This window comes from Drosophila elegans, unplaced genomic scaffold, assembly GCF_018152505.1.
Source record: "Drosophila elegans isolate 14027-0461.03 unplaced genomic scaffold, ASM1815250v1 contig_183, whole genome shotgun sequence".
In the NCBI taxonomy this organism is placed as follows: domain Eukaryota; kingdom Metazoa; phylum Arthropoda; class Insecta; order Diptera; family Drosophilidae; genus Drosophila; species Drosophila elegans.
Window position 1 is genome coordinate 3,547,116 of NW_024545550.1, and position 26,089 is coordinate 3,573,204.

The 26,089-nt window shown below is 41.4% G+C and overlaps 1 protein-coding gene across 1 annotated transcript; it reads left to right on the forward strand.

The window, feature by feature from the left end:
* The first annotated feature begins 11,061 nt into the window (after positions 1-11,061).
* Positions 11,062-25,825, forward strand: LOC108145031 (polycomb group protein Psc). The gene is given in 6 exon segments (XM_017270214.2): positions 11,062-11,932; positions 13,704-14,551; positions 17,086-17,176; positions 21,232-21,435; positions 21,561-24,123; positions 24,125-25,825. Coding segments are annotated over 5 exon segments (4,812 nt in total). The 5' UTR covers positions 11,062-11,932; positions 13,704-13,758; the 3' UTR covers positions 25,286-25,825.
* The last annotated feature ends 264 nt before the right edge of the window (positions 25,826-26,089 follow it).

Below are 26,089 nucleotides of genomic sequence, written 5' to 3' on the forward strand. Positions count from 1 at the left end.
TTTCTCGCCGTGAATTCGTAATGAGCACTTGCGGTACGGTACACGATAATGCGGGGTATAGTGCTTATTCCGATTTCGAATCCGAGTGCAAGATACCGAAAGGCAACAACAACCGTCGCTCGCACAGATACACACCAACACAGATACACGGCTATGCTTGTGTTTACTGTGCTTTGTTGTTGCCCTGGCTCGTTCATCGTTCCATTTACGACGCCAGCATAGCATGCCATCTACAGCACACCAGAAAATACTTCATACCCCGTGTCCAATTCGGTGGTTTCGCTCTCCTAATCCGGTTTATAATGCTACTTTAGCTCGCTTTAGTGCTGGCATTTGCTCTTGTATGAAGTTTAACTTTTATGCAATGTAAACCATAAAGCATTTAAGGTGTTTTGCGAAAAGTTTTGACAATTTTGTGTGTTTAGTTTAAGTACAACATACTCTTTAAAAATCACAGCATCATGACCCCTATTTATTGTTTTTAAATAGGTTTTTATTGGTCCTATGCATCTAAGCTGTGTTGTGATATAAAATTAAAAATGTTCTTAACAAAAAAAGATGCCGTAAATTTATATATATTTCTGTGCCGCACATTTTGATTTTATATCAATTTTTTTTCTCTGTTGAACAAATAAATAAACAAATAAAAGACAGTGAAAAAAACTGTCCTTTAAGTTTAAAAAAAATATATATTTTATATAACAAATACAAATAAAAAAAAATAAAAAAAAAACTTGCCTATTTCTCTTTTATTTCCAACTGGGCACCTTGTTTTCCTCAATTCGCTTTGCGTGACGTGTCGGTGAGTGGAAGAGAAGGGGGTGGCGGTGGGTGCTGGGGGCGGGGGGCATGGCTTTGGTATTGGCATATTTTCTGCCGACGTCGGCAGCGGCGTCGCGTCGTGCGCAAACATGGCGTTGCGTTTGCCTTGTCCGTTGCTTCTTCTGTTTTTTGCATTTGCTTGGCCAAAACTGCGCTCCCACACACACAAGCCCACATATAAACTGGCAGAGATACAATATTTACTTTTGGATTGCAGGCTGGCCAACCCCCTCGGCCCAACCCCACCCCCCTGCGACCGCTCAACCGTCGGGGTATATTTACATTTTGATTGGGAAACTGCTGAGGCTCATTTTACGGCTACACTTGTGTGTACGTGGGTGTAGTTTAACATTCTGCTCTTGTCTTGTTTTTCTTTTTCTCCTTTTTCGTTTCGATTCGTTCCGTGCGCGTGTGTGTGTGTGTGTGTGTGTGTGTCTGCTATCCGCTTTTGTCCAATTATAATTTGTTTCGATTTATCACACGATGTTTTATTGAGACAACACAACAACAACAAAGAGAGCAGAGACATGTACCTGGCGAATGATTAATTAATCGGCGAGAATCAAAATGCGATAATCTCCGGACAATCGGCCATCTATTTATTATATCGAATTGAGCTATTCCAAATATTTCCCAAGCGGAGTAGATGCTTTGGGGCAAATGAAGCTTACGTAACACTTTCAATTTGGGTTAGGCATTTCTGATTTTAATATGATATTTAAATGGCCTTTGCCATCACATTTTATTGGAATATTTAGGATTAATTACTTGGCCTGATTGCTCTAAATGGCTTAAAGATCTACAGATTAATAGGTACAAAAACATAAGTACTTTAACCCATTTTGAAGTCTTAAAACTGTATTGACCTTTACTTATTTTAATAAGTTTGGAAATGTATGGATTTTAATAATATGAAGGCATAATAATTATATTTTATAGACTTTCAGTCTACTTTAAAATGACTACAATTTTTCAAAGGCTTGAAAAAAACAAATTTTTTGACAACATATGATAAATACATGTTTTGCCTTCTCTTTTAAATTTTCGTTTTTATAGAGTCGGTCATTAAGGTTTCATTGCATAAAACATACATTTTTCAGGTTTTTGTCCAAATTTAAATTTTAAATACAAATAACAATCGATGTTAAATAAAATGGCTACAAAACAAATTTTGTTTTAGAAATCACAGCTCGTTAGAACATCAATAACTTTGTCTCTATAGTTACAACTCGTTAAATTATTTTAAACTGATCATTGTGATGTATACCCCTCCTTCTAAAAAAGAACAATTCAGGTTACTCAAAATATAAATTATGAACAAAACAAAATATAAATTATGAAAATTATAAACAAATTCGTTATAGTAAAAATTTTACCTTCTTGGTTCCTTTAAAGGTTATAGTAGCCATAAATTATTTTTAATCAGCCTATTTTCTTATTTGACGAATGCCAGATGGCCAAATATTTTAACTGTGAGCTTAAACAGTTGACCAACCGACAGTCGAAAACGAATATTTAATTTCCTCCGACGTCCGACATCTGTCAATCCTAATTTGCAAGCCATTCTCGTTTAACGAAAGTTCTAAACCTTTTTTCGAAGCAGTTCGAAAATTGAATAGAAAGACCCTAAAGTCCTGGTACTCTTTTAAGGAATAAATGACTTACTTAAAGTACTAATTTTTGTACTACGACCAAAACAATTATTCCCAAGGCAATGGCTCTCTTTTTTTAACCATTATCGGGCGGAACTTGTGGATCCGTGTAATGACAAAGCAATTTTTCATAATTATTGTGTAATATAATTTGGTTCGCCTTTGACAACCTGCGGGATTTGTCACACCCCCTCAACTGAAGGCCGGACCCAAACCCCGAAACCAGTCGCGACTTTTTGAAATTATGTCACTAATTAGTTTATGCCAGCGACGTTTTGAAGAATTTTAAAGAGGGTTTGGCGGTGGATGGAAATTGAAATATGCCAGCAAGGACGAGGCAGGGTAAAAAAGTGAGACAGAGAGGACAGGACACGCTTTTCTCCCCAACTTGACTCGACTCGGCCTTTCCCCGGGGATATTGCGAAATTTGCAATTTAAGAGCTTAAATTGTTGTTTGTTGCTGCAGCTTAATCTCTGACGTTGTTAACTTTAAAATTCCAATTAAAGTGAATTTAAATTGCTTGAAACAGGCCTTCTGTCGAGCTTTTTGCCAATGCCCCGTCGCCGAAATTTGCATAATTATGGCTCAAAACTTTCAATATAAAATGCGCAGTGACTCGGTTCTGCCTTGATCAGCATTCTGACCGAGTGGCTTTTTGCCTGGCTAATGATTAGTTATACAAAGTGGGTGCAGCCCTCGGACTTATTTCTCACATAATGGCGAACTTAAAAACATTCCTTTTTATTCAAAAGTTTTGAATAACATTGGGTGAATCAACTCAAACTACAGTACATTTAAGTCTTTCCATCCTGTTTTGATTTTTCACTTCATTAAGGATTTCCAAGTGTAAACTCAAACGACTTGTTTTTAAATCGTTGGGCATCAGTTAGACAGTTGGACTGCAAAACCTGAGAAATATAAGTCATTTTCATTTTGCCAACTAATAAGCAAACGCATTATATTGAGTACATTTACTTACTCAATATAATGCCACTGTTTATTCAAATTGTTTTATGTATATCAAAGCATAAAATTATCTCAAACTACAAAGTACCGCTTGCTTTGTAGGTTGGTCTCATTTATTGATGCATCCAAAATTTGTGGTCTTTTTTTTTTACTGCAACATTTTGTTATGCTTTTCTTTTACTCCTTAAATGAATCCCTTGAGTTAAGAGAAGAATTACAGCCATACACAATCTATAAATTTAAAAAAAAATTAAAGAACTCTTTTTAATAATAGTTCAGTAATTCACTTTTATTGCGAAGCCATCTTACTTCAGTAGGAAATTCTTATGTTGTAGAGTTTTCCCATTGGATTAAAAGCCAACAAAATTGATTAGAGACCTATTCCAAAAAAAAAGATAAACCTTCTCAGAGTTCATTTTAAAAAGTAACTTTTGTTAGTTGCGTTTTTCGCATACATCAAGCCACCCTCTCTGAGTTTTTGTATGATTTGTATGTCTAACCCTTAAGCACATGTTCAAACTATGTAATTGAAGTAATCCTCTTATTTTCCATGTCTTTTGATTCTGTTTGAATAAGAAAATCTGCTATTGTCAGAGATTATCTTTTTAGTTTATTTTTATTTATTTTTCTTGCCTTCAACTAATATCATACATATCCATTATAAACAAAAATCTTTAGGTTTTCCCAATTTTATCATAAAACAAGGATACCTTTTCATTATTTCCTTAAATTAATGTTAGCAAATAAAATTGATGGTAAGGTTGGATACTTCTCTAAACCATTTTATTTTTTTATTTTATTTTTCTAGCTTTTTGACTCAGAAAAGTAACGCTTAGTACATATATGAAAACCTCTTAGTAACACAAAATTGACAAACAGAAAGAGTTAATGGATAGGTAAACAAAATACTTTTGGGATACCTTTTGAATTTGGCTAAATCGAAAACACACACACAAGCGACTGACAAATGATGTTACCTTAAAAACCTGAAGTCTTGTGAAGCGGCAGATAGCCTTCAATATTTCGAAATCCGCCTGAAATAAGCTACAATTTTGATTTGTTTGTTCCGATACACACTCGCTTTGATGCTAGATTCCCACATAAGCATGTGAATCAATCGCAAGGAAGTATTACGAGTAATTCAATAAGCCTTATTGCCGGGAAGTTCATCATGGTGTTCTTATTTTTGTCGGAACTTGGAGAAGGTTAACATGCCGCCAACAAATCCGGCAAATTGATTTTGCATCTTTAAGTGCGTCAAAATCCGCTTTCAACTGTGAAATGGGCTGCTTCTTCTTTGCTTTACGGCCTGCCTGCCATCTTCAAACTTCTGAACCGTTCTCATTGATCCGCTGCCGGATTTCCTTTACATGTTGCGCCGTAACCCCATCACCCCCCCTTTCGTATCCCTCGAAGCCGTTTCCTTTTCTGGCAAAGACATCGCATAAAATCGGCGTGAACATAAAAAAGTTGCACGACTTGGAGTGAACTTTGGCTCGGCGGCTTGTTCAAGTTTTTAGGTAACTTTTTCTGTTCAACTTTTGCGACTTATAAATGGTGAGGGACAAGTGTGTACGGGTAGGAGCATATGGACGGACAACGTGAACACAGTCGAGCCTTTTAAAGTACGATTAGTTAAGAAAATTCAAAAACGGTACCAACATTTTCCAAAACATGTATTTAAAAGATATAGAATTTATCAAACTGGAATCCGATCAAAAAATGTAGGTAAACGGCAAGGAAGGAGCTTTAAAAAAAAACGATTTATACAATAACCATATTAGAGAAGGATTCTGAAAGTCCAAACTTGTGAAACTTTAAATTTATGAAATCTATACATAGACAAAAATCGTATAAATGGTTAAACGTTGATTTAAAATAATCAGTACCTATTTAAATTTTTAAATTTTAAGTCGACTTTCTGGTTTCTTCTTTCTGGTTTTTGTATTCCTTCCAAAAAGTATTAATTTATCTTGAAATTTAGCTTATTGAATAATTGATAGGTGGGCTGATATTGAAGATATTTATCCTACAGATATGTTATCTGTTAGATTAGCCTATATTTGACATGAAAAGCATAGAACACACTATTTTATAAAAAATTTTATTTAATATTTAAAAAAATAAAGTCAATATTTTGAGAAGAAACACGACTAATGATGAAGTTATGAAAACTATTTTTTAAAAATATACTGAAATGACATTTAATCTGCGACAACAACTGTAAAATTATATTTTTAAAAGTAAAGAAATGTACACCAGGATTTCATGAAACTCGACATAAAAAAGTACCAACTGTATGTTTCGGCTCCTCTAACACTGAAAAAAAAGATAACAGGACAGCTGGAATGAATGGAACTCAGTGGCAGTTAATCAAATAATTAAATATAAGCCTAAATATTTTTGATTAATTGAGAGTCGGGGCCGGAGAAACAACAAAAACACCAGCGGCTACCTTTTGTTTTCACGCAGCGCTCAGCATGAGAACGTCGCTGCTGGCGTCTCTGCCGGCGTCGCTGTTGGCGTTACCCAACCTTTTTGGCCTCCCAGTCTCGAACATTTCGGTCTTATGTATCGGCCCCTCCGCTTTATGTTTTGTTTCCACCTTGCTGCCCGCTTTCGTGGCTGCTCTACCTCTCCTCGTTCAAGCTCTCTCCCTCCTCCACACTTCGCAGGCGCCAGCGACCCTCATATATACTTACATACACATATTTCGGAGTCGTATCGTGCTTGCTTTTCGCTTTTTGCCTTGGCTTCTCCCTCTTCCGCTCTCTTTGCCGCTCTCTCGTTCGCATATGGCTTCGCTCTGCCGGCGTCAGTTATTTTGCCCTTCTCCATTCCACACATCTTCGTGCCCTCGCTGGCAACCAGTTTGCTATTGTGTGTATGTATGTGGTGTGTATGTGTATTTACTGCATATGGCCCGTTCCGTTTGGCCGTTTTTGTATAACTGGCATCTCTGGCAACCTCACTTTATAATTCCAACATTATTTCGCATTATGCTGTCCCTATTCCTTCTTCCCTTCTGCCCATTTCATCCCATCCCCCGTTTTCCGACTGGAAAAACTTGGTGAGTGTGGAAAGCGGTGGCGAAGCGGACTCGAGAAAACTCATTATTATGCTCGCAGCGACAAAAGCAGCAGAATTTCTGACTCGACTGTTGGCCTGTGTGCGCGTAGATAAAAGCAAGACAAGGCAATAACAAATGCCAGAGTTTTCAAGTGGTGCTAAAAAATAAAATATATATAGGGCTTAAAAGTACATAGTTTTATTCTGTTGTTTATTTTCTTAATACAAAAATTCTTTTTTTTGGTAGAACAAAATAAATTTATTTAACACTGCAAAAAATTAATTTATTTAACACTGTTTGACCATTGCTATTGCTTAAATTTTTTTTAATTAATTCTTTATAACATAAGAATTAGGGTCTATTATATTTATTTTTATGACATTTTAAAATACAAAATATAATTTAACGGAACCCGCATTTATATATCAACACCAAGAGAGCTGACAACCCTGATCGCACTATTTGCTGTATGCCAGCGCACACAGATGCACCTTTTCACACACATACTGTTTAGCACACACACACTCCACGCTGGCACATAAACATCTGCTGTTGCGTTGCTTTTGCTTTTGTAGCAATTGCGATGCGATGATGAACATGATGATTATAACGAAGCTGCTGTTGATGCTCGTGACGTCACAGCAGTGCGTATTGGGAAAACTCAACTGACAGAGATATACATACATCCGTAGGTACGTGTATGTAAAAGGCTTACATACACACCACGGCGAGATGTTGCTTTTGGTTTTCGGCATGCGCCCTGCATGCACGACAACAACAACGAATCTCAATGCTTGTGGGGATTTCGATCCACGAAAGGAGGGGTAGAAGGAGAGAGCAGAAGAGAAAGAGAGAGAGGGAAACGAACGAGTGGCGACGACGGCGGCACACAAATTAAACTTAAATGCCCCCCATTCACTGGGATGCTGCTACCGGAGTTGCTGTTGTTGCCCCAATCTTATGACTGTTGTTGTTGTTGTTGTTCTTGCAGTCTCCCCGTTTTAGTTGTTGTTGCCGCTGTGGACACGACTTTGGCTTGATTCCATCGTATTTTCACTCAGCAGCTCAAGACTACAGTCATACTTCTATAACAGAAACTCCTAGCCGTCACTTAGGATGTTAAGAACCTCGCTTCAGGATACCCACTTTTCACAAACATTTATATAAAAAACTTTAAATGAGACAATTATATAAGTATACATAAACCTTTTTAATTGCAAAATCTTGACGCCAAACAATAGTAACATGTTCATGTTAGAAATCTATTTCTTTAGCTAAATAACAACGATTTTGTCTGCTGTATAATCTGCGCAATTCCTGATCTGTATTCTCCTAAAACCTTAAACCACGAGTTGTCAAATAAAGAACATATAAATATCGCAAGCTTTTAGAAATGGGATAATGCAATTTGTTATTGTCTCCTTAGTTTGAAATATGAATTTGTACTCGAATTTATATGTGTTTTTTGTATAATCTTTGAGATTTGTTAATTTTAAACGGCGTTTTGTACATGCCTTCCATTTTAATCAAAAGTTTATATAAATTTTATGACTTTTTAGTTTCTAAGCCTAAGCGCAGTATTCAATCAATATGGCCTACAGAACTTTGAAAGTGAAATATTTATATGTTTTTTAAGGATAATATGGAAGATCAGTTGATTAAATCTCGAATTCAAAATTTTTCAGAACCCTGAGACTTTTTGAACTCGAATTTTACCTGTAATTCATATAAGAATGTTACAGTTGTTCAAAACTTATCACTTATCACTTTGCTTAAAGTTTGGCTTTCGTAAGTTGGACTGTAGTTTCTCTTTCCCCGGTTACCACGATTCCGACTCCAAGACCGAATCCCAGTGCAAGTCCGTCGCTTTATCGCATTTATTGCTTCATGGAGTCTCAATTAAGCTGTTAAAACCAGTTGGGGCAATCTATCGCCGGGCATTAAAGCCAATCAATAATTTACGGCTCGGCCCGACCAAGTGGCAAAGACCAGTGTCCAGTATCCAGTGGACAGGATGAGCTCAATCAGCCGCTGATGACGGCCGACTTAAGATGGCGTCCGCCCGAAAGCCAATCTGCTTCAGGGATCCGGAACCAGGATAGATATCCACATTCGCCTGATGTCGGGCACACGCTTGATGACTCTGCTCGGGGATTAGCGTCAGTATCAGTGGTTCTAATTGCCCAGAAAGACGGACAGTTGATGGCGAATGGAATTGATACTTCTAACGAAGCTGAAGCGGAGAAATTGGGTAAAATCGCGGGATATTCAATACACGTAATAAAAATCAGCGGGGAGTCCTCCACCCTGAAAGGGCGAATGTTAAGAGGGAGGTGAAGAAGGATCGCCTAATTGGATTTAACGATCACTATTGGAAGAAAGAGAGTATTTTAAAGATACATTATCGATACTAGTATGGCATAGCTAGTTTTAATTATCATTAATGGTCCCTTGAAAAACTTAAAGTGTCTGTGCAAATATTCTTTAGCAAATACTTTTATTTATTATTAAAAATTTATTATATGTTTATTGAGTTCCTTTAACTATCGAATAAAAAGCCGCACATGTAAAGCTTTAGCCTTGACTCGCAAATATCTAAGGAAAAAATTTGTTTAAATAAATTGCATTTTTACGGAATAAGATTAGTAACGGTAAATATCTTTACAAATCCAAACGTGTTTTCTTGGAAACAATTTTTATGGTTGACAGCGGTGTATGATTCAAATTGCTAAATTTTCACTTGATGAGATAAACTCTTGCAATATGGTCACATATTAAAAATAACTTTTTGAACAAGTCACTTAATAGATATGCAAAAAATTCCCAATAAACCAATGAGTTTCATGAGTTCCCGAAATGGAAACCAAAACTTACAAGTATTAGTCTTCAAATTATATTGTTTGCTAAATGATTTCCGACTCTACTTTTTTTTTATTATTATATATTATGTCCAAGTTCCTTATATTGTATTGAATTTATTATCTAAAGAACGTGCCTGTAAGCATATAAAACGAGTCAATTCACAACAAATTATATATAACAAGAATTTAACAAAGTCCGCCGATTCTCTTAAACTGTCAGCAATCTAAAATTTTGTTTATATCGTTGTTATATTCATCAGTGGTTTTCATATTTGATAAACAATGTATTTTATGAATCCGTACATTTTTAATTAGATTCAAATGGTGAAATTCGAAAACGTGTTTTAACCATGGAAGATATAAGTATTTCTCTGTTTGTTAAGTCAAAAAAGTAAGCGAATCCTAAAGATTATAAAGATTTCTTTAAGGTCCGTTTTCTCAATTGAACGGTAAGCTTAAAGCTTAGCACCAAGAACTGAAAACGATCCTTCTGACCTAAAACTAGAAAAAAAATTGTAAACAAAATGTTTTATAATGTCAAAAAGCAAGCAAAAATTGTTTAACTTTCAAGTTAAAACATAACATATTTACACCTTTATATTTAAAAATTATGAATAGGAAAGCATATTATTTCTTATTTGATTCTTAGTTTTGAGATCGGAATGTACAAGGAGTAAACCACTCCGTAGCCTGTTAAAAATTTTGTCCTTTGAATCTGGAAACCGAATAATTGTATTCGTGCTCCAACTAAGCGTGGTGAAAAAAAGAATTAGTTTTCTCTGCAGAAAGATTAACAAGATTTTTAAAAATATATCCTTTGAACAGGTATTAAGACGATTATAGTTCACCAAGAAATTTAATTGTCTAATTAATGGTCTTTGCGTTTAGCAATTAAATTTATTAATATCATTTGAGCTCTTACTTTCGAAAGAAAAAGGAGATTGAATGGTTGCTTATAAAAACTTCCTTAGAATTTGAAGATACATAAGTAGAAGAATTTAATTTTCAGTTGAAGAACGATCAACAGTACATAATTCGACTCCCACAGACAATATTAATTACTGTATTATTTTGCGTGGAAAGTGCCGTCACGGTTTCGTTTTCTTGCTCGTAATTTATTCGTTAGATCTGCATTGTTACTTTACGTAAGAGCAACCTAACGGTTAATTCGCCAAGACGGAAACGAAGTTGCTGTTTTTATTGTTGTTGGCTGCCACTGATTGGAGAGCTCTTTCGCGCTCTTTGTCGTTGTTGTTGTTGTTGTAGTTGTGGGGGCAAAAAGGAAAAGGGAATACAAACAACATTTCCAATTTGGAGACTATATATTGTGCGAGCGAGAGGGGTGATGATATAGCCGTACGCCTACGTGCAAATATGCGATTTCTGCGGACGGAAATTGCAACTTGCGATTACATGGGCACTCATTCTACCTTGTTTGCACATGGTCTTATATATTTCAGAGTGTTTGTATATGGATAAGAGACCAAAAGAGTCATAAAACCTCTGCCATTTATGTACAGCCCTTTTCCCCCTCTCTATACCTATTTGTACATACAGACATGAACAAAGAAACGGCTGGCAAAGCAAAAAACGCCGAAGTCGACGGCGACGCTAACGCTGGCAGAGGCCGAAGTGGCGACCGAAAACCAGAGTCGGCAAAAGAGCGTGCTTCAGTTGAAAATTGAAATTCAACGAGAACGGTTCGCTAAGGCTGTGCGGAAAAATAACAAGCGAGTGAGAGAGAACGGCGAGAGCGACGCCCCGCAACGAGAGCAACAAAAGAGCCAGAGTGCGCGTGCGAACGAGATAGCTGTCGAGCTGGACCAGTAAAAAGCCGGAGCGAGCGAGACGGCCAATCGGTAGTGCGAGCGACGAAAAAGAAAACAAAGGCACTCGCCAAGAGCAGTTGGCTACCTGCCTGCAAGAATATTTACGAATGTGTGTGCCCAAGAGAGAGTAAATAGCGGGCGACGCAGGCAGAGTAAATAACGAAAAGCAGCGTGGTCGTCAGTCGAAAAAACTACTCAAAGCGGACGGACGTCGGTCGGTTGTTCGCTATTGTAACTTAATCGCTGACTAAAGCGACCACCAGAAATAACAAAAAAAGACTTGTGATTAAAATAAGTCCAGAGCTCAAAGCTCAAGTTAGAAAATAAAAATAATCATAAATAAGAAAGATCGAAGCAAATTTCCTTTGTGTGACAAATGTTGCAGCAACTACTAAGTCTGCTGCCTTATGTACGACGCGAGTGACTGTGTGTGTGCGCGCAGAAAACATAGAGCAAAGCATAATACACAATAAAGGTGCCCACGAAAGCAGAGCAGCCGAAAGTGCCAGCGCGTGTTTGTGTGGTTGCTTTCGGAGCAAAGTGAAGAAATAAATAAAGTGAAGTGAAGAATGAGAAGCAAAAACGCTGACTCAAAAACTTAACTACCTATACTGTTTGGATTATTTACTTGGATTATTCACCCGCCATTGGATTATATATGTATACGAGGCGACCACCGCGATGCCAATTAACTGGCTGGATTATTAGTGGATTAAAGATTGAATTCAGAGGTAAATGGCTGGCGTTTGCCAACACTGGATATGGCCGGCAGCTGTTGCGCTCTCTCCCCTCTCTTTTCCTGCCTTTGTTTCTCCTCTCTCTTTTATCACCCCCCTTTTTTGCCCCAACAAGTGAGAATTTCGATTGGACACACGACAATTGAAAAAAGGGGAGCATGAGAATTTACAGCTATTTGGTTTTGCAACGTTTTCGTTTTATGTTTATGTACTTCATGCTCTGAATGAAAGTTATTAGTGTGTGTGTGTTTGAAAGAGGAGATAAAGCCGCAGTCTCAGCTCTGCATTCTCCGAATTTTCGCTTGCTTGCTTGTTGTTGTGTTGTTCATTGTCGCGTTGCCCTTCTCCTTACTTCCCTTCGCATCCCTTTCCAGACACACACGCACACACTCGCACAATGAGAAATTCCGCTGCTTTTTTTTTATTATCCTTTTCATGTTGGTACTCACTCACATTTTTTTTGCGCGCGAGAATCCCCGAGACTTAAACCATGGGAATGGGATCAAAAAAACAAGGGAAGAGGCATACTGAAGGGTTCCTCTCCTCTTCGCACAACACTTAAAAGTGATGTAAAAAGGATTTAAAGAGCTTGCTGGATGCCGCGGCTCTTTTTCGCCCTCTTGCATATTTATTCATTCATATTCCATTGCTATGTTCTCCATACCATATTCTGTGTGCCCCTGGAGTTGAAAAACTTTTTCGGAAAAGTTTTCCGTACGTACCTTGACTTTTTACTGACGCGTTGATGCAAAAACAACTTGAAATTGTTTGAAATACACATTTTCCATCCGCCCACTCTTTGAATGTACTTGGCATCTGGTTAAAACTCCACTCGACTCCGTAATAAAACAAAACTCCCCTGCAACTCTTTTTTCCCCTTTTTGCTCCCCCGAGTGCTGTGCATTTCAATATTTTCGACGTAGGCATTCCCATGGCAACTACAACATCCATTATCGAAAGGCCCCGCATCCATCGACTGATTGCAAATAATAGCTAGCAGATTGCTTTATGCCCAACGACTCCTTTCTGTTTACTGCTCAAACCTCAAAAATCTTTAATTCCAGTACTGAAGTCGGTTGCTCATGTTTTATACTTTGTTTGAGCTCATATCACTTTATACACTGAAATTATAAACATATTTTCGTAATTAATTATTACGTTATTATTTATTACGTTGTTGCCTACCTTTTTGTTTTCACAACATTTTTTTCCAAAATGTGATTGTAGTGTGTTGAAATAACTAATATTCCCTCAAATGATGCATGATATTATGAAAATTTGTAGGTCTTCTAAAATATCTAAAGATGTGTGTTTTACATTTGATTTGCAATGCCTGTTCTTATTTTCTTAATTTTTTTGAAATTAGTATATGTAACTAAATGACTGCTTTGCAAACCGATCTTCATCTTGCCACGATCTTTTTTTTAACTTTATCAAACTTTGTACTAGACGGTATGCTACGAATAATCATGCAAAAGAAAAGATTGCTCCAAAGAAAAAAAGATCCCACCGAGTTCATTAACTCTTCAAGTTTTCCCAGAAAATGTATTTCCCTTGGCTTTCATTCTTTTGTAAACTCTGCGGAGAGCGAAGCTTTAAGCTTTTCCCCACCAAGAAGCTATGTAGCTACAGCTTATTGCTTTTCAGCTCAGTCGCTGATTTATTTATAATCTTCAGCACACTCTCTTTACTTGCTTTTTATTTTCCATTTTCCATTCGCTATATTTCGCATTTAATTTCAACTTCTCCTTTATCTATTTTGCAGATTGACGCTTGTGCGAAAAACAAAAGCGAATTTTAGCAGCTAGAGTATTATTACTATGATGACGCCAGAGTCGAAAGCAATACCGCCAGCAGCAGCATCAACAACAACATCAGTAACAACAATAACGCCAACAGCGGCAGGAACAACAACAACAATGGCTCACACACAACAAAAGTTGCAGTTGTCAACGTTGGCGAAGGCAACAGCAACAACAGCGACAATAGCGACAACAGCGACAACAACTAAGGCGACCAAAAGCGTTGTCAGCAATGCAAATAGCAATGGCAACACTTCAAGCAAAAAGCTGGCTTTGTCTCAGAAAACAGCAACAACTAATGTTGATAAAATGCAAAAGCAACATCAACTGAAGCAGCAACTTTTTGCTGCCTGCAGCATTAAAGTAAAAAGTGAAAACACATTAGCAGCTACAGCAGCAGCAACTACAACTGCAACAACACTTGCCCCCGGTAAAGCAGCAAAAACAATATTAGAAAACAGCATCAAGAAAGAATCAACGCCTCCGGCCACGAATGCCGTCGATGCCAATGAGGCATCTTCCTCATCATCGTCCTCCTCCTCATCGTCTTCGTCGTCCTGCTCATCTTCTTGGTCCACGACAAGAAGGGCCCCTTCTGAGGATGCCAGCAGTAATGGTGGCGCCTCCGCCGATGAGGAGAAAACGGAGGAGGACCAGGGAACGTCGGCAACGGCGACAACGACTTCCGATTTGGCCACAACTTCAAGGCCACGCCCCGTCCTTTTAACGGCCGTTAATCCGCACATCATCTGTCACCTGTGCCAGGGATATCTGATCAACGCCACCACCATCGTCGAGTGCCTGCACTCCTGTAAGTATATCCTTGAGCAGCTGAACTTCATCAAATTGTATTCTGGTTCGGGTGGAAGCTTGCGCAAGTCAATAACCTTTAAGTAGCTGAAAAATACAAAGTACATGTATACCACCCTATCTCCTTTACTCCAACCTATCAATTCTTCTAATTCAAACTACCCTGTTACTAGAAAGAAATTGTTATCCTTAGCGATAAATTCCTTTCACATGAACAGTTTTAAAAGGAAAACTTTAAAAGGTATAACTGATAAAGCTTTTGAATTCTGGTCTTTTATATAATCCATTTCTAAATTTCTTACTTATCTAGAAGCTGATTTACAAAATTTATTTTAGAAAACTTTGTTTTTTTTATAATAAATTTAATAACAATAACAATAAGTTGGTTCATGTAATCCGAATTTCTATTTAAAGCTCCTTAACTTGTTTCTGGAAAGTGATTTGAGTTTGAGATACTTGGAGTCTTTATCTGTATCTTCAATGGGCAGGGATTAAGCCAAGTTGCAGCGTCTAATCGCTTTGCCTTAATTAGAATGCCAACTGCCGACTGAGAGCACCATCCCCTCCCCAATACCAATACCACTCCCAATCCCAACCTCCGCCTGTCTAGCTGTTCTGCAAAATTGCCTAGACGCGATGAGTTATGTTCGCTTCAGGGGGCGGAGGATTTCGCGAGGAGCAGGAGAAGGTGGCGGAGGGTTGGGCCACAGACGACACGCAGATGTTGCCGGGCGATAAGTTTGTGGGCACATTAATGGCCCCGGCCACGAAGTACTTAGCTCGATTGATTGAGAAACTGTTGAGACGGGCGAGAGATGATCTCGGGACTCACACTACTCCCACCAGAAATCCCGGATGTGTTATCAACGACACAGATATTAACACGACATTAGCATTCAGGCGGGGACTAAATGCCATAAAACTAGCGAATGCAGCCATACATCACCAGCGTTCAGACATTAAAAGTTTCCCCTTTTTGCGGCGTAAGGTTAATTTCCATTCAAGCGCCCCATTTGCTCCTTCTTTTTTTTTTTGCCATTCGTAAATCTGGCAAACCAATGTGTTGATAATGGACACTGGATACATTTGGTCAGGCTCATTTAAATCTGTTGGCCGGCAGGGACAAAACGGACGGCTGGGCCCAGGCACAGATATATATACATGCTTGCGTATGTAGAGCACCCGGGAGTCCCATCTAACTGTCAAACGAACCGAACCAAACCGAACCGGACTGGGGACGCTGGACTGTAGACTGTTTACTGGTGACCGGACCTGGGACCCAGGCAAAACCAAAAGCAAAGGCCGAGCAACGCGAGCCCCAGCAAAGCAAACCAACGCGAAACCGGACTGTGGCAGCAACAGCTGCCTTCGTATCGAGCACTGTGAGAAATTTCGGAATTGTGATCAGCCCTTAATTATTAAGGTTTCTTTGATTTTATTAAAAAATATTTATTTTAAACTAATCTAAACTTAAAGAGATTGGTTACAATATTGTGAAATGTAGTTTTTTTTTTTATAAATTTGAAAAGCTTATATGACTTTACCAGGTTTATGAAATACAGTAAATTGAGAAATCAAGGAAAATATCGTCCCTTTATACAAATCTATGTACTTCCAAATATATTTTACACATTCAATTGTAAACATATAATGCTTATAAAAAAAAGTTTAAAGAGTGAAAATTAAATGCGATACTTTGTTAAAAGTACCATAGGGAATCAAGCCATTTCGTTTCCCTCAAGTATTTCTCTCAGTGTGTTGATGCCGCTGCAACTCTTGCAGAATGCTGGCTGCTGCTCTCCCCATTCGAGGCCATTTGGCGGGCAGTAACAACAATTTTTTTGCTGGCTTGCACACGCCATCACCCCACACGCCCAAACCGCCCAACTAACCCCCCATTTTCCGCCTGCCCCTCCTTACTCGCCAGCCTCAGTGCGAATTTTTCCTTTTATTTCGCTCCGTATTTTTTTTTTATTATTATTATTTCGGCATTGGACCAAAACTGACGGACAAGCGTAACAGGCGGCGGGCCAGCTTGGACTGACTGACTGTGCGAGCCCCAGTCTATCCTCGCAATTTCCCTGGTCTGCAGTTGGGTGACAGTTGTAGCGGGCAGGATATCCAGGGGAAAACTGAGGAAAAGTGAAAAAGGCGGGGGTAAAGCAGCGCAGACAGAGACACTGGCATTGACATTAAAGTCAAAACAACTTTTTTGCAGCACGGCACTCACATTGCCTTGAAGGTTGTGTTTCCCTGTTCTGTTCGGTTCTGTTCTGTTTTGGGTTTAATGTTTTCCCCTTGCTTCGTCCTTCGTTTATTTTTTGCTTTTTGGGTACGTGGGTGGTTTTATTGCGTTTCCGTTCCGTTCTGTGGGGTGGGTCGGGGTGGTTGGGTGGCAGAGATGGTCTTACATCAAATCGAATCATCGAAATCTGTTGAGTTTATTTATGTCGAATGCCGTGTGCATCGTTATTTGCCTATTTCGCATACCAAAAGCCCTCTAATTTATACTCGTTTTTTGTACTTACTTTTCAGTCTGCCACAGTTGCCTCATTAATCACCTGCGAAAGGAGCGATTCTGCCCGCGCTGCGAGATGGTCATCAACAACGCCAAACCGAACATCAAGTGAGTATGCCAGAGCCCTCTAGAGTTATATAGTAGCTGGTAACTGTGGATGCTCCTCGCAATCGTCTGTCTTTGACAACAAGCGATTAGATGATAGATACATAATGCGAGGTCGGGGACTGCAGGGGGGATCCAGGTGCTTGAGATTGCGATTCGTCGCTGTCTGGCTGAAAGTAAGTGGTGGCTTTAAGGGAAAGCATTGCCAAACCTTTCTGACAGGCCAGATGGATCTTTAATGGCGATAGCAGAGATGTCAGATAAAAGCGAGCTAAGTAAATTATTCAAGTTCTTAGCGAAATGAGTCTGTTCAATATTTTATGATTTACTAAGCAGTCAGTGACTAAGAGGGTTTACACAGCTTTCATTAATCAATTTTCCTGTTTTTCCGGCTCTTTCATAATCAGTTTAAAAAGTATTTCATTACCATTTATGTTTATAAAAGTATTTCTAGATACTTAAAACCTCTCCCAGTCGATGCAATAATTTTCCAAAGGAAAACTTATTGGTTGGCTTTTATTGTAGCTCCATTTCCTTAACAAATAAAAAGGGAATTAAAATCGTCTTAAATTCCACTTAATCCCACTTAATCCAACTTTTGTTCAGTGTCAAAGGGCCAATTCTGAATGACGTTTTCTTTATTGAGAAGGTGTCTGCAAAACCTTTTATTAGATGATGTCTGCTGACTAATATAATCAGAAAATCAGTACAAGATTAGTTCCTTTCGTTTTGCCCGCTTTTTCCCGCCCACAAAACGTCACGGACTGTGGCGACTCACTGTAGCTTATAGCAATTTTGTTTTAGTTCGCTGCGAGATTGATTTTCCCCAGGGGAAAGGAACTCCTGAACCGGAGTAGTTTCTTCTTAAATGTTTCTTCTACTTTGGACCACACAACTTTTGGCGTTTTCGGTGGGTGTGCGGTAGCGGTAGCGGCATCGGTGGTTTTCCTTCAATCCAAAGTGGAGGGAAAAAGTTGATCAAAAACCTTTGGCCTAAGTGTAGTGGTGGTGCTGGTGGTGGTGGTGTGGTGTGGTGTGGTGTGGTGTGGTGTGGTGGTGGGCAAGAAAGCCTGCACTCCTTGCACCTTGGAGCAAAGTTTTCGCTTGTGGTTAACTTTATTTGACGGAGACCAAGCATTTTCGGGAATGTCTAACTGTCTCGTCTGGCACGTTTCAATTCATTCCATTCCATTTCGCTGGACGTAATGAAAAACACGTTTCATGTTCCGAGAGCTGAACCAGCGAATATATATCTATTTAAGCCTTGGGCCCCCGCGCACAACTTTAATGGGAGTCTGTATAGAAAACCACCCGCTGGCACCCGTGCCCCCCTTCCGCACATCAAGTGGCACGTTGTAATCGCTGGCACACACAAAGAGATAATGAATACAAATTCAAAGAGCGGCGATATCGTGGGCAGAGGACTGAGTAAATGAAGAGCAGGTGAATGAATGAACCTTTTCGGGCTGCTGCTGCTGCTGCTGCTGCTGCTGGCCAAATGGTGTGAAGTGGTGCCCTATAGATTGGATGGAGCCGGCTACACCGAAATAAAAAAAAGTCCCTTTTTTTTTTAATAATAAGTGTAGCTTCAATAACTTAATTTAGTTTGTAATTTGAAAAAAAAAAACGTGACTTGAATTTTTTCTTGCAACATTTTAATTAGGTAAACAAAGTTAGTTTCTTTTCAACTTGATTTAAATAGTTTAAAACAGAATAACAATCCAGGAATTTTAAAAAAGTAATCAATACGCTTAAGAAGAGTAACCGTTAACAAAATTTGAAGGTTGATCAGATCGAATACCTTTGCCGAACCCTGATAACTTCTAAAATAATTAAAGAGGAACTTCAAGAGTAAAGTTTTAAATTACTGTCTTAGTTTCTCCCTGTGTAGATATAGAGTGAAAGATATAGCGGGGATTTGGTGCGTTCTACAAACAAGTGCCCTTTGTATGCCGCTGGCCATGTTTTCCATGAATTTTTAGTAGTATTGTAGTAGTGTAGTCTCGAGTCTCCAATTAAATTTATTGCAAAAGTTTATTGTTTAACCCAACACAAGCACGAGGGAGCAGGAACAGGAAAGGAAACGGGAAAAAGGAGTGGGCAAAGGTAGAGGAACAGCAGTGCGAACACAAAAGAAAACTCCGCTCAGTTTGTCTTTACAAAGGTAAACACAAAATAAAAGCGCTGCGAAAAAAAAGTAAAGTAAAACAAAATATAATAAAATAAACTAAAGCTACGGCTGAAAGTTTGAACGAACAGCTCTTTTGTATGTGTGTCAGGGGCCGGCCATGTTCTTATTGCTTTACAGCCCCCAAAATCATCTTGATATAAACTGCAAAAAGCCAAAGAGAAGAAAATAAAAGAAAAGAAAATGAAAAAAGAAACTGCAGCGACACGCATTTCCAAGAAAACCGAAAACAAATCCAAGTGCGGCAGAGATAATTAACGGGCGGGTCTTGCGCTGGCTCGAATTTGCCGTCGGCCAAAACGACGACGACGACTGGCAGCAGCTGACAACAACAAATACGAACGGCAAAAAAATAAAGAAACTACCATAATAATAACAGCTACAACAACTGGACTGAGTGACAGGCGCGTGAGCGAGAAAGAGCGACAGCCAAACAGTCTGGCTTCTGTTGGATTTATTATTTTTTTTTTTATATTTCTTTCTTTTTTTTTCATCCTTGCAACTGGCAGACGAAAGTGGTAGTAAACCGTGAAGTGAACGAGAGAGAGTGCGAATAAAAGTTAAGATGTCTGAGGATAAACATTTAGTATGCTCAAATTATATTAATAAAATAGCGTAGACAACCGGTTAAAAATGATTTGTTTTAAGAATTAAATCAATAAAAATAAAAGTGAAGATGTCTGAGGATAAACATTTAGTATGATCAAATTATATTAACAAAAATAGCGAAGATAATCGGTTAAAGATGATTTGTTCTTAGAATTCGTTATCCGATTTTTATTTGTACTTGTGTCTTGGATAGATACAAAAAACATTTTTTTGTAAGCACAATAGATTATGGAATTGATTAAAATACTACATTTTCATTATAATAAAATGTGTTATAGGTAATTAAACAATGCCGTAATAATCTTGTCTAGTAATTTTATAATGTCCATAACGTAGCAAACCATAAAAAAGGTTTGATTAATGCTCAGACTCCAAATGATGATACGTTATCTAGTTAATGTTTTGGCATCTGGCAATTACTTTAATCGGCCACTTCTGTTTATCGTTGTTCTTTTATTTTATAGTTTAATTAATATGGTTCTGAAAGGATATCCCTAAATAGATCGATTAGAGATTAGAGCCCATTTCCACTCGGCAATGATCGATAAATTTATAGCCCGGGGTTATGTAAATGAGAGAGCCATCATTCCATACCATTCCCAGATCCCGAGACCCGATGCTTTGCCCTTTCCCAATTCCTCGTCTTCAACCGCCTGCCTCTTTTCTCATCTCTGTGTTCTATTCAAGACCTTTTTCGGTCTTCGTCTTTCGTTATTTTGGTTGAAATGATTGAAGTGAGCGCCTGGCTGCCCGGGGCCGTAGATGTTTTTAAAGGCGTCTTAGGGCCACAGTTGCTCGGTTCCTGTCCCTGTTGGTATGTGAGTATATCTGGGGGAAACCACCACCACAGCAGCACTATCACCATCGTCACCACCAGCGCATGCCAAGGAATAGTCCCTTCCCTTACCTTCCCTTCCCTTATTTTTTTTTTTATTTATTTCAGTTTTTGTATTTGTTGCGTGCCATTGAAGTAATAGAAAATTGCATCTGCCGCCTAATTTGTACAGGCTGCTGTCCCTCTCTCTTTCCCTCATTCGCTTTGTGTGTCTCATTTCCGCGCCAAGGAAGTCGCGAGTCCTGTCCCGACTCCGACTCTTTGGCTTCTGTGTGTGTGTGTGTGTGTGTGTCGTCGTCGACGGTGACTTTTTCCATTTCCCGGCTGCCTTTGTCTGCGTTCCATTTGACTGGGCATAATGCAGCCAGCCCGTTTCCCCAACCCTTTGACGACATTTCTTAATCCGACGCTCCTCTTCTCTTGCAGATCGGACACCACGCTCCAGGCGATTGTCTATAAGCTCGTGCCGGGCCTTTACGAACGGGAGCTGATGCGCAAAAGGGCCTTCTACAAGGATCGTCCACAGGAGGCCGCATTGGCCACGCCCGAACAGCGGGGCGACGATACGGAACATCTGATCTTTAGTCCTTCTGATGATATGTCGCTGTCGTTGGAATACGCGGAATTAGGGTATGTATCCTAAAGGTTTACCTAGTTTAAGTTTGAAAAAACTGATGTACTAAAAGCAATAAACCCATCTCCTGCAATTACTAATCTTAGTTTCTCTTTGTTCCATCTTTTCTTCTCCACCCCAGTGAACTAAAGGTCGAGTCCGAGTCGGAATTGATGGACACTCTGCGTCCGCGGTATCTTCAATGTCCGGCAATGTGCCGAGTGAGCCACCTAAAGAAGTTTGTCTACGACAAGTTCGAAATTGATGCCCAGCGTTTTAGCATCGATATTATGTACAAGGTTAAGACCATCGTTTTGCTGGACTATTATACTTTGATGGATATTGCGTACATCTATACGTGGAAGCGGGATGCACCCATGCGGTTTTACTATCGTGTTTATGAGTCAACCCAACCGCTGGTCAAACCCACTCCTCGTCGAGTGCTGCCACTAAAAGTGGAGAAGCAGGAGAAGCAGGAGAAGCACGAGAAGCACGAGAAGCATGAGAAGCATGAGAATGAAAATCAAGAGCAACAGCCGGCGGTGGAAGCTCCTCCAAGGGTGGAACTGGCGCCTGTGCCAGCAGTCCAAGCGCCCATTAAACTGGAGCAGCAGGAAACCACCAAAGAAATCGAGAAAAAGGTGATCACAGACATGGTGCCATCACCCACCACGGAGCCACTGAAACTGGTGATCAATCGAAATATGCTGGAAAAGCGAGAGAAGAGTCACTCACCTCAGACCAATTCGAAATCTTCTTCGAAGAACTCTCCCTCTACGCCTGTTTCATCACCCTCGGAGCCCAATATCAAGCTGAAGATCGATCTGTCCAAGCAGAACAGCGTGACCATTATCAATATGTCCGATCCCGAACGCAGGGAGATTGTGAAGCCCCTGAAACCCGAGAAGGAATCGAGGTCTAAGAAAAAGGACAAGGACGGCAGCCCAAAGTCGTCGAGCAGCTCCAGTTCATCTGCGAGTGGAGATCGCAAGCGTAAGAGTCCCAGCCCGCTGACCGTTCCTCCATTGACCATCCGCACGGAGCGCATCATGAGCCCAAGTGGAGTGAGCACCCTGAGTCCAAGGGTATCCAGTGGAGCTCTCTTGGAGGATCCCAAGTCAGAGTTCCTCAAATCCTTTGCTCTGAAGCCCATCAAGGTGAAGGTGGAATCCCCGGAGAGAATTACCAATAGCAGAGCCATCACCCCGCCTTTGTCTGCAGTGCAGCAATCTTCGTCGCCCAAATCGAAGGGTAACTTGGATGACAGCATACTGATGAAACCGCCCAGCTGTATGCCGCCCAAATCCATTGCCTCATCGAAGCGAAAGAGCAAGGAACCAGTGAAGGCAGTGTCCAAGAAGCCGAAGCTATCGCCTCCACTCCCAAGGGAGGACTTTAAGATACGCCTGCCTGCCACCAATGGAAATGCTCCAGCAGCAGCGTCACCTAAGGTGGAAAAACCACTGATGCCGCCGCCGTCGAAGCCACCGATGTTGGCCCCCCGGAAACTCCAGCCCACCGCCCAGTTTGCTGCCCCACCTTCCTCGCCAATGCATCAACATGCCGGAGTGCAGATGTCGGCTCCCGGCAACCGGACTCCTATCGCCAAACGCTATCAGCCCATTCTACCTAAGGCATCCCGTCCAAATCCGTTTGCCAATATTCCAAGTGATGTCAATCGATTGCTCAAAGATGCTGGTACCGAAATCAAGTCGATTGGAGGAGGATCTGCAGAGAATGCCAGTAACTCAAACTCCCAAAAGTCGCATGTTTACGGTCCCAAGAATGAGTCGAAAATGGGTCCACCGGCTTTGCCTGCAAACCCCGCTAATGGAGCAGCCCCACCTCAAAGTAACAGAAGCCTTGCAAAGCAGGGCGGCAATTCACCGATGTCAGCGCCACCCAATAAGGGCAACAGTTCCAATAACTATCTCAATCTGGCACTGTTCAATTCAAGCAAGTCCAAGGGCAAGGAGGCGCCTCCTGGCTGCCGTACGCCCATGTACACACCCAATTCGCCCATTTACTCACCAAGTTCGCCGCAGTATGTGCCCAGCTACAATATTCCCACGATGCCCACCTATAAATACACCCCAAAGCCCACGACAAATGCCGGAACTGCAACGGGAACGGGAACTGGAACGGGAGGTACTGGAAGCTACTTGCAAAACATGCTGGGTGGCGGCACTGGAGGATCACTATGCGGATTGTTCCCCTCGCCACCCACCAAATCCGATCAGAATACGAATCCTGCTCAAGGAGGATCAGCTTCAGCTGCTCAGTCGGGTGGCAATGGAAATGGCAATGGCAATCTCTATCTGCCCAATGAAGATGCGCCCGAGAAACAGCAGGTTAAGGTCAAGTCGCTGCTTAACTCGTGCAACATCAACATCCCCTCATCGCTTTCGATCACCATCTCGCGGGACAATGGAGACCCCTCGTCACCGATCAATGGCCAACATCCCAAGCACAAGAGTCCAGTGAACAACTACATTGAGATTGTAAAGCTGCCCGATCAGCCGCAGGATCAGGTTCAGGCTGCCAAGGAGGCTCAGAAGCGACAATCGCCACCAGTTGCCGGACCAGTAACGCTGCCCCTGAAGCTACCTCCTCCGCCACCGTCTAAGGCTATTCCTTCGCCCCAGCACTTAATGTCTCGCATGACGCCGCCACAGTTGCCACATGTGGCCACGCCCCCGCCCCCCGCCCCCGGCCCAAAGTGCTCCTAGGGTGATCACGCCACCAAAAACATCACCGCCTTCCAATGCCGCCAAAGGAACGCCTCTGAAGCCAGTGCTTACGCCCACGCAGGCGGATAAGAAGACGCCCAGCCCGGAAAAGCGAAATGCCGCTCAAATGGGCAGTCATTCGCCAACTGCCAGCGAAAACAAGTCGCCCAAGGGTGGAGCAGCAGGAGGAGCGAACTCGGGAGTGGCCAGCCAGAATGGCGATCCAGCGGCCAAGAAGTTCCGGCCCATCCTTCCTCGCCAGAATGCCATGCCTGAGCTGGCGCCCAAGTTGCCCACTCTGGCGCCTCCTTTTGGCTTCAATCCACCTCCGAACCCGGTGACCGGCAAAAAGGTGCCGCCCAGCAAGAAGTCACCGAATGCAGGCGCCAATGCCCAACAGCCTGGCCAACAGAAGCTAGCCAACGGAGGACATCAGCAGCAGGCGCCGGCACAGAAACCCAGTCCACCCCAGAAGAACCAACAGCAGGTTAAAAAGGGGTCCAAGAATCCCACGCCACCGCCTCCGTCCCTTCCAGCGGTGGGCAAGATGATGCCCCACCCCGGCATGCTCGGACAGAATGCGCCACTGAGCATCGCTTCCAGTGCCAGTGCGGCAGCAGTGGCCTCCGGCCAACTGGACCTGAGCACCTTCATCAAGGAGAACCTGATGCGGGCGCAAGCGGCACAGGCTGCCCAGGCGGCGGCCGCGGCCAACCAGTCGAATCTGCTGTACAACTTTGCCCAGATGGGACACATGTCGCCGGCCATGTACGGCTACCAGCAGGCGTATCTCATGGAGCAATTGTCACGGATGCAGCGCGCCGGTAACGAGGTGTTCAACGATTATCTGCAGAAGCTGAAGAGTGCCGCCGCCAGCGGCGGAGGTCCGGCCGAGGGGGAACCCAAGCCGATGCTGCCCACGGTGACGTTGCCCAGTCCGGGAGCCACTCCGCCGGCAGCCAGCCCCAAGACTTCTCCCCTGCCGTCCGGCAAGCTGGCGGCAGCAGCCACGGCGCCCCAAACCAAGGGAAACGGCGGCAGTGGAGCGAGTGCACGGCAACAGACGGCGGCCACTGGCAACAATGGAGCAACAGCAACAGCCGCTGCCTCCCTGCCACCGGCCACAAAGAGCAAGTAAAGGAGTCGCGCCGGAATTGCAGCCAACCCCCCACGTAGCTCTAATTAATTTTTAAAGACCTTGTTTTAGTTATTCATTAACGTTACCCGTTCGGTCGTTGGTGTTCTATATAGAAGAGCCCCATGGCCAGAACCAGTTCCTCGCCCTAATTACGGTGGCACGAAATCCAACCCCTGCACCTGGGGGTGGATTCTCATCACCCAAAAAAAAAAATGTTACACATCCAGCCGAGTGTAAACTGCCCTTGGTAGTGGAAGCAATGCTCTGTAAATATATATTACTCCATAGATTACTCCCAGATCTAACAGTGATGTTGAATTGTATTAATGAAAACATAAACAAAAACAAAAAAGTAAAAAGAAAAAACGGAGAATAAGACAGCGATTCAGAATCGATATATGCAGATATACGAACTATATTTATTCATGGCCGTAAGCTAAGCTAATCCTAAGTGTAAATACCAGCTATAAGATACCATTTTGTATAATCTTTTCTATGTAAAATCAAGCGGAAAAATAGAAATCTAATTTATGCCAAAAACGTTGACGTCTTTTACTGCCACTTTCCTAATTCCCAATGACTTTAGCTCGCACACCGATACAGATACAGATACAGAGATACAGGCGCGGACAATGGACTGGTCCAATCCCAATGCTAATCAACTGTCCAAGGTCAGAGGTCGACCTTCCCTGTAGACCGACCGCTGCGTTTCGAGCGTTTCTAATCTGCCAATTCCCTCTGACTGTCTGTCTGGCGGGCAGCGGTAGCGGCGACGGCGACGGTGACGGTGACGGCAAAAAAAAA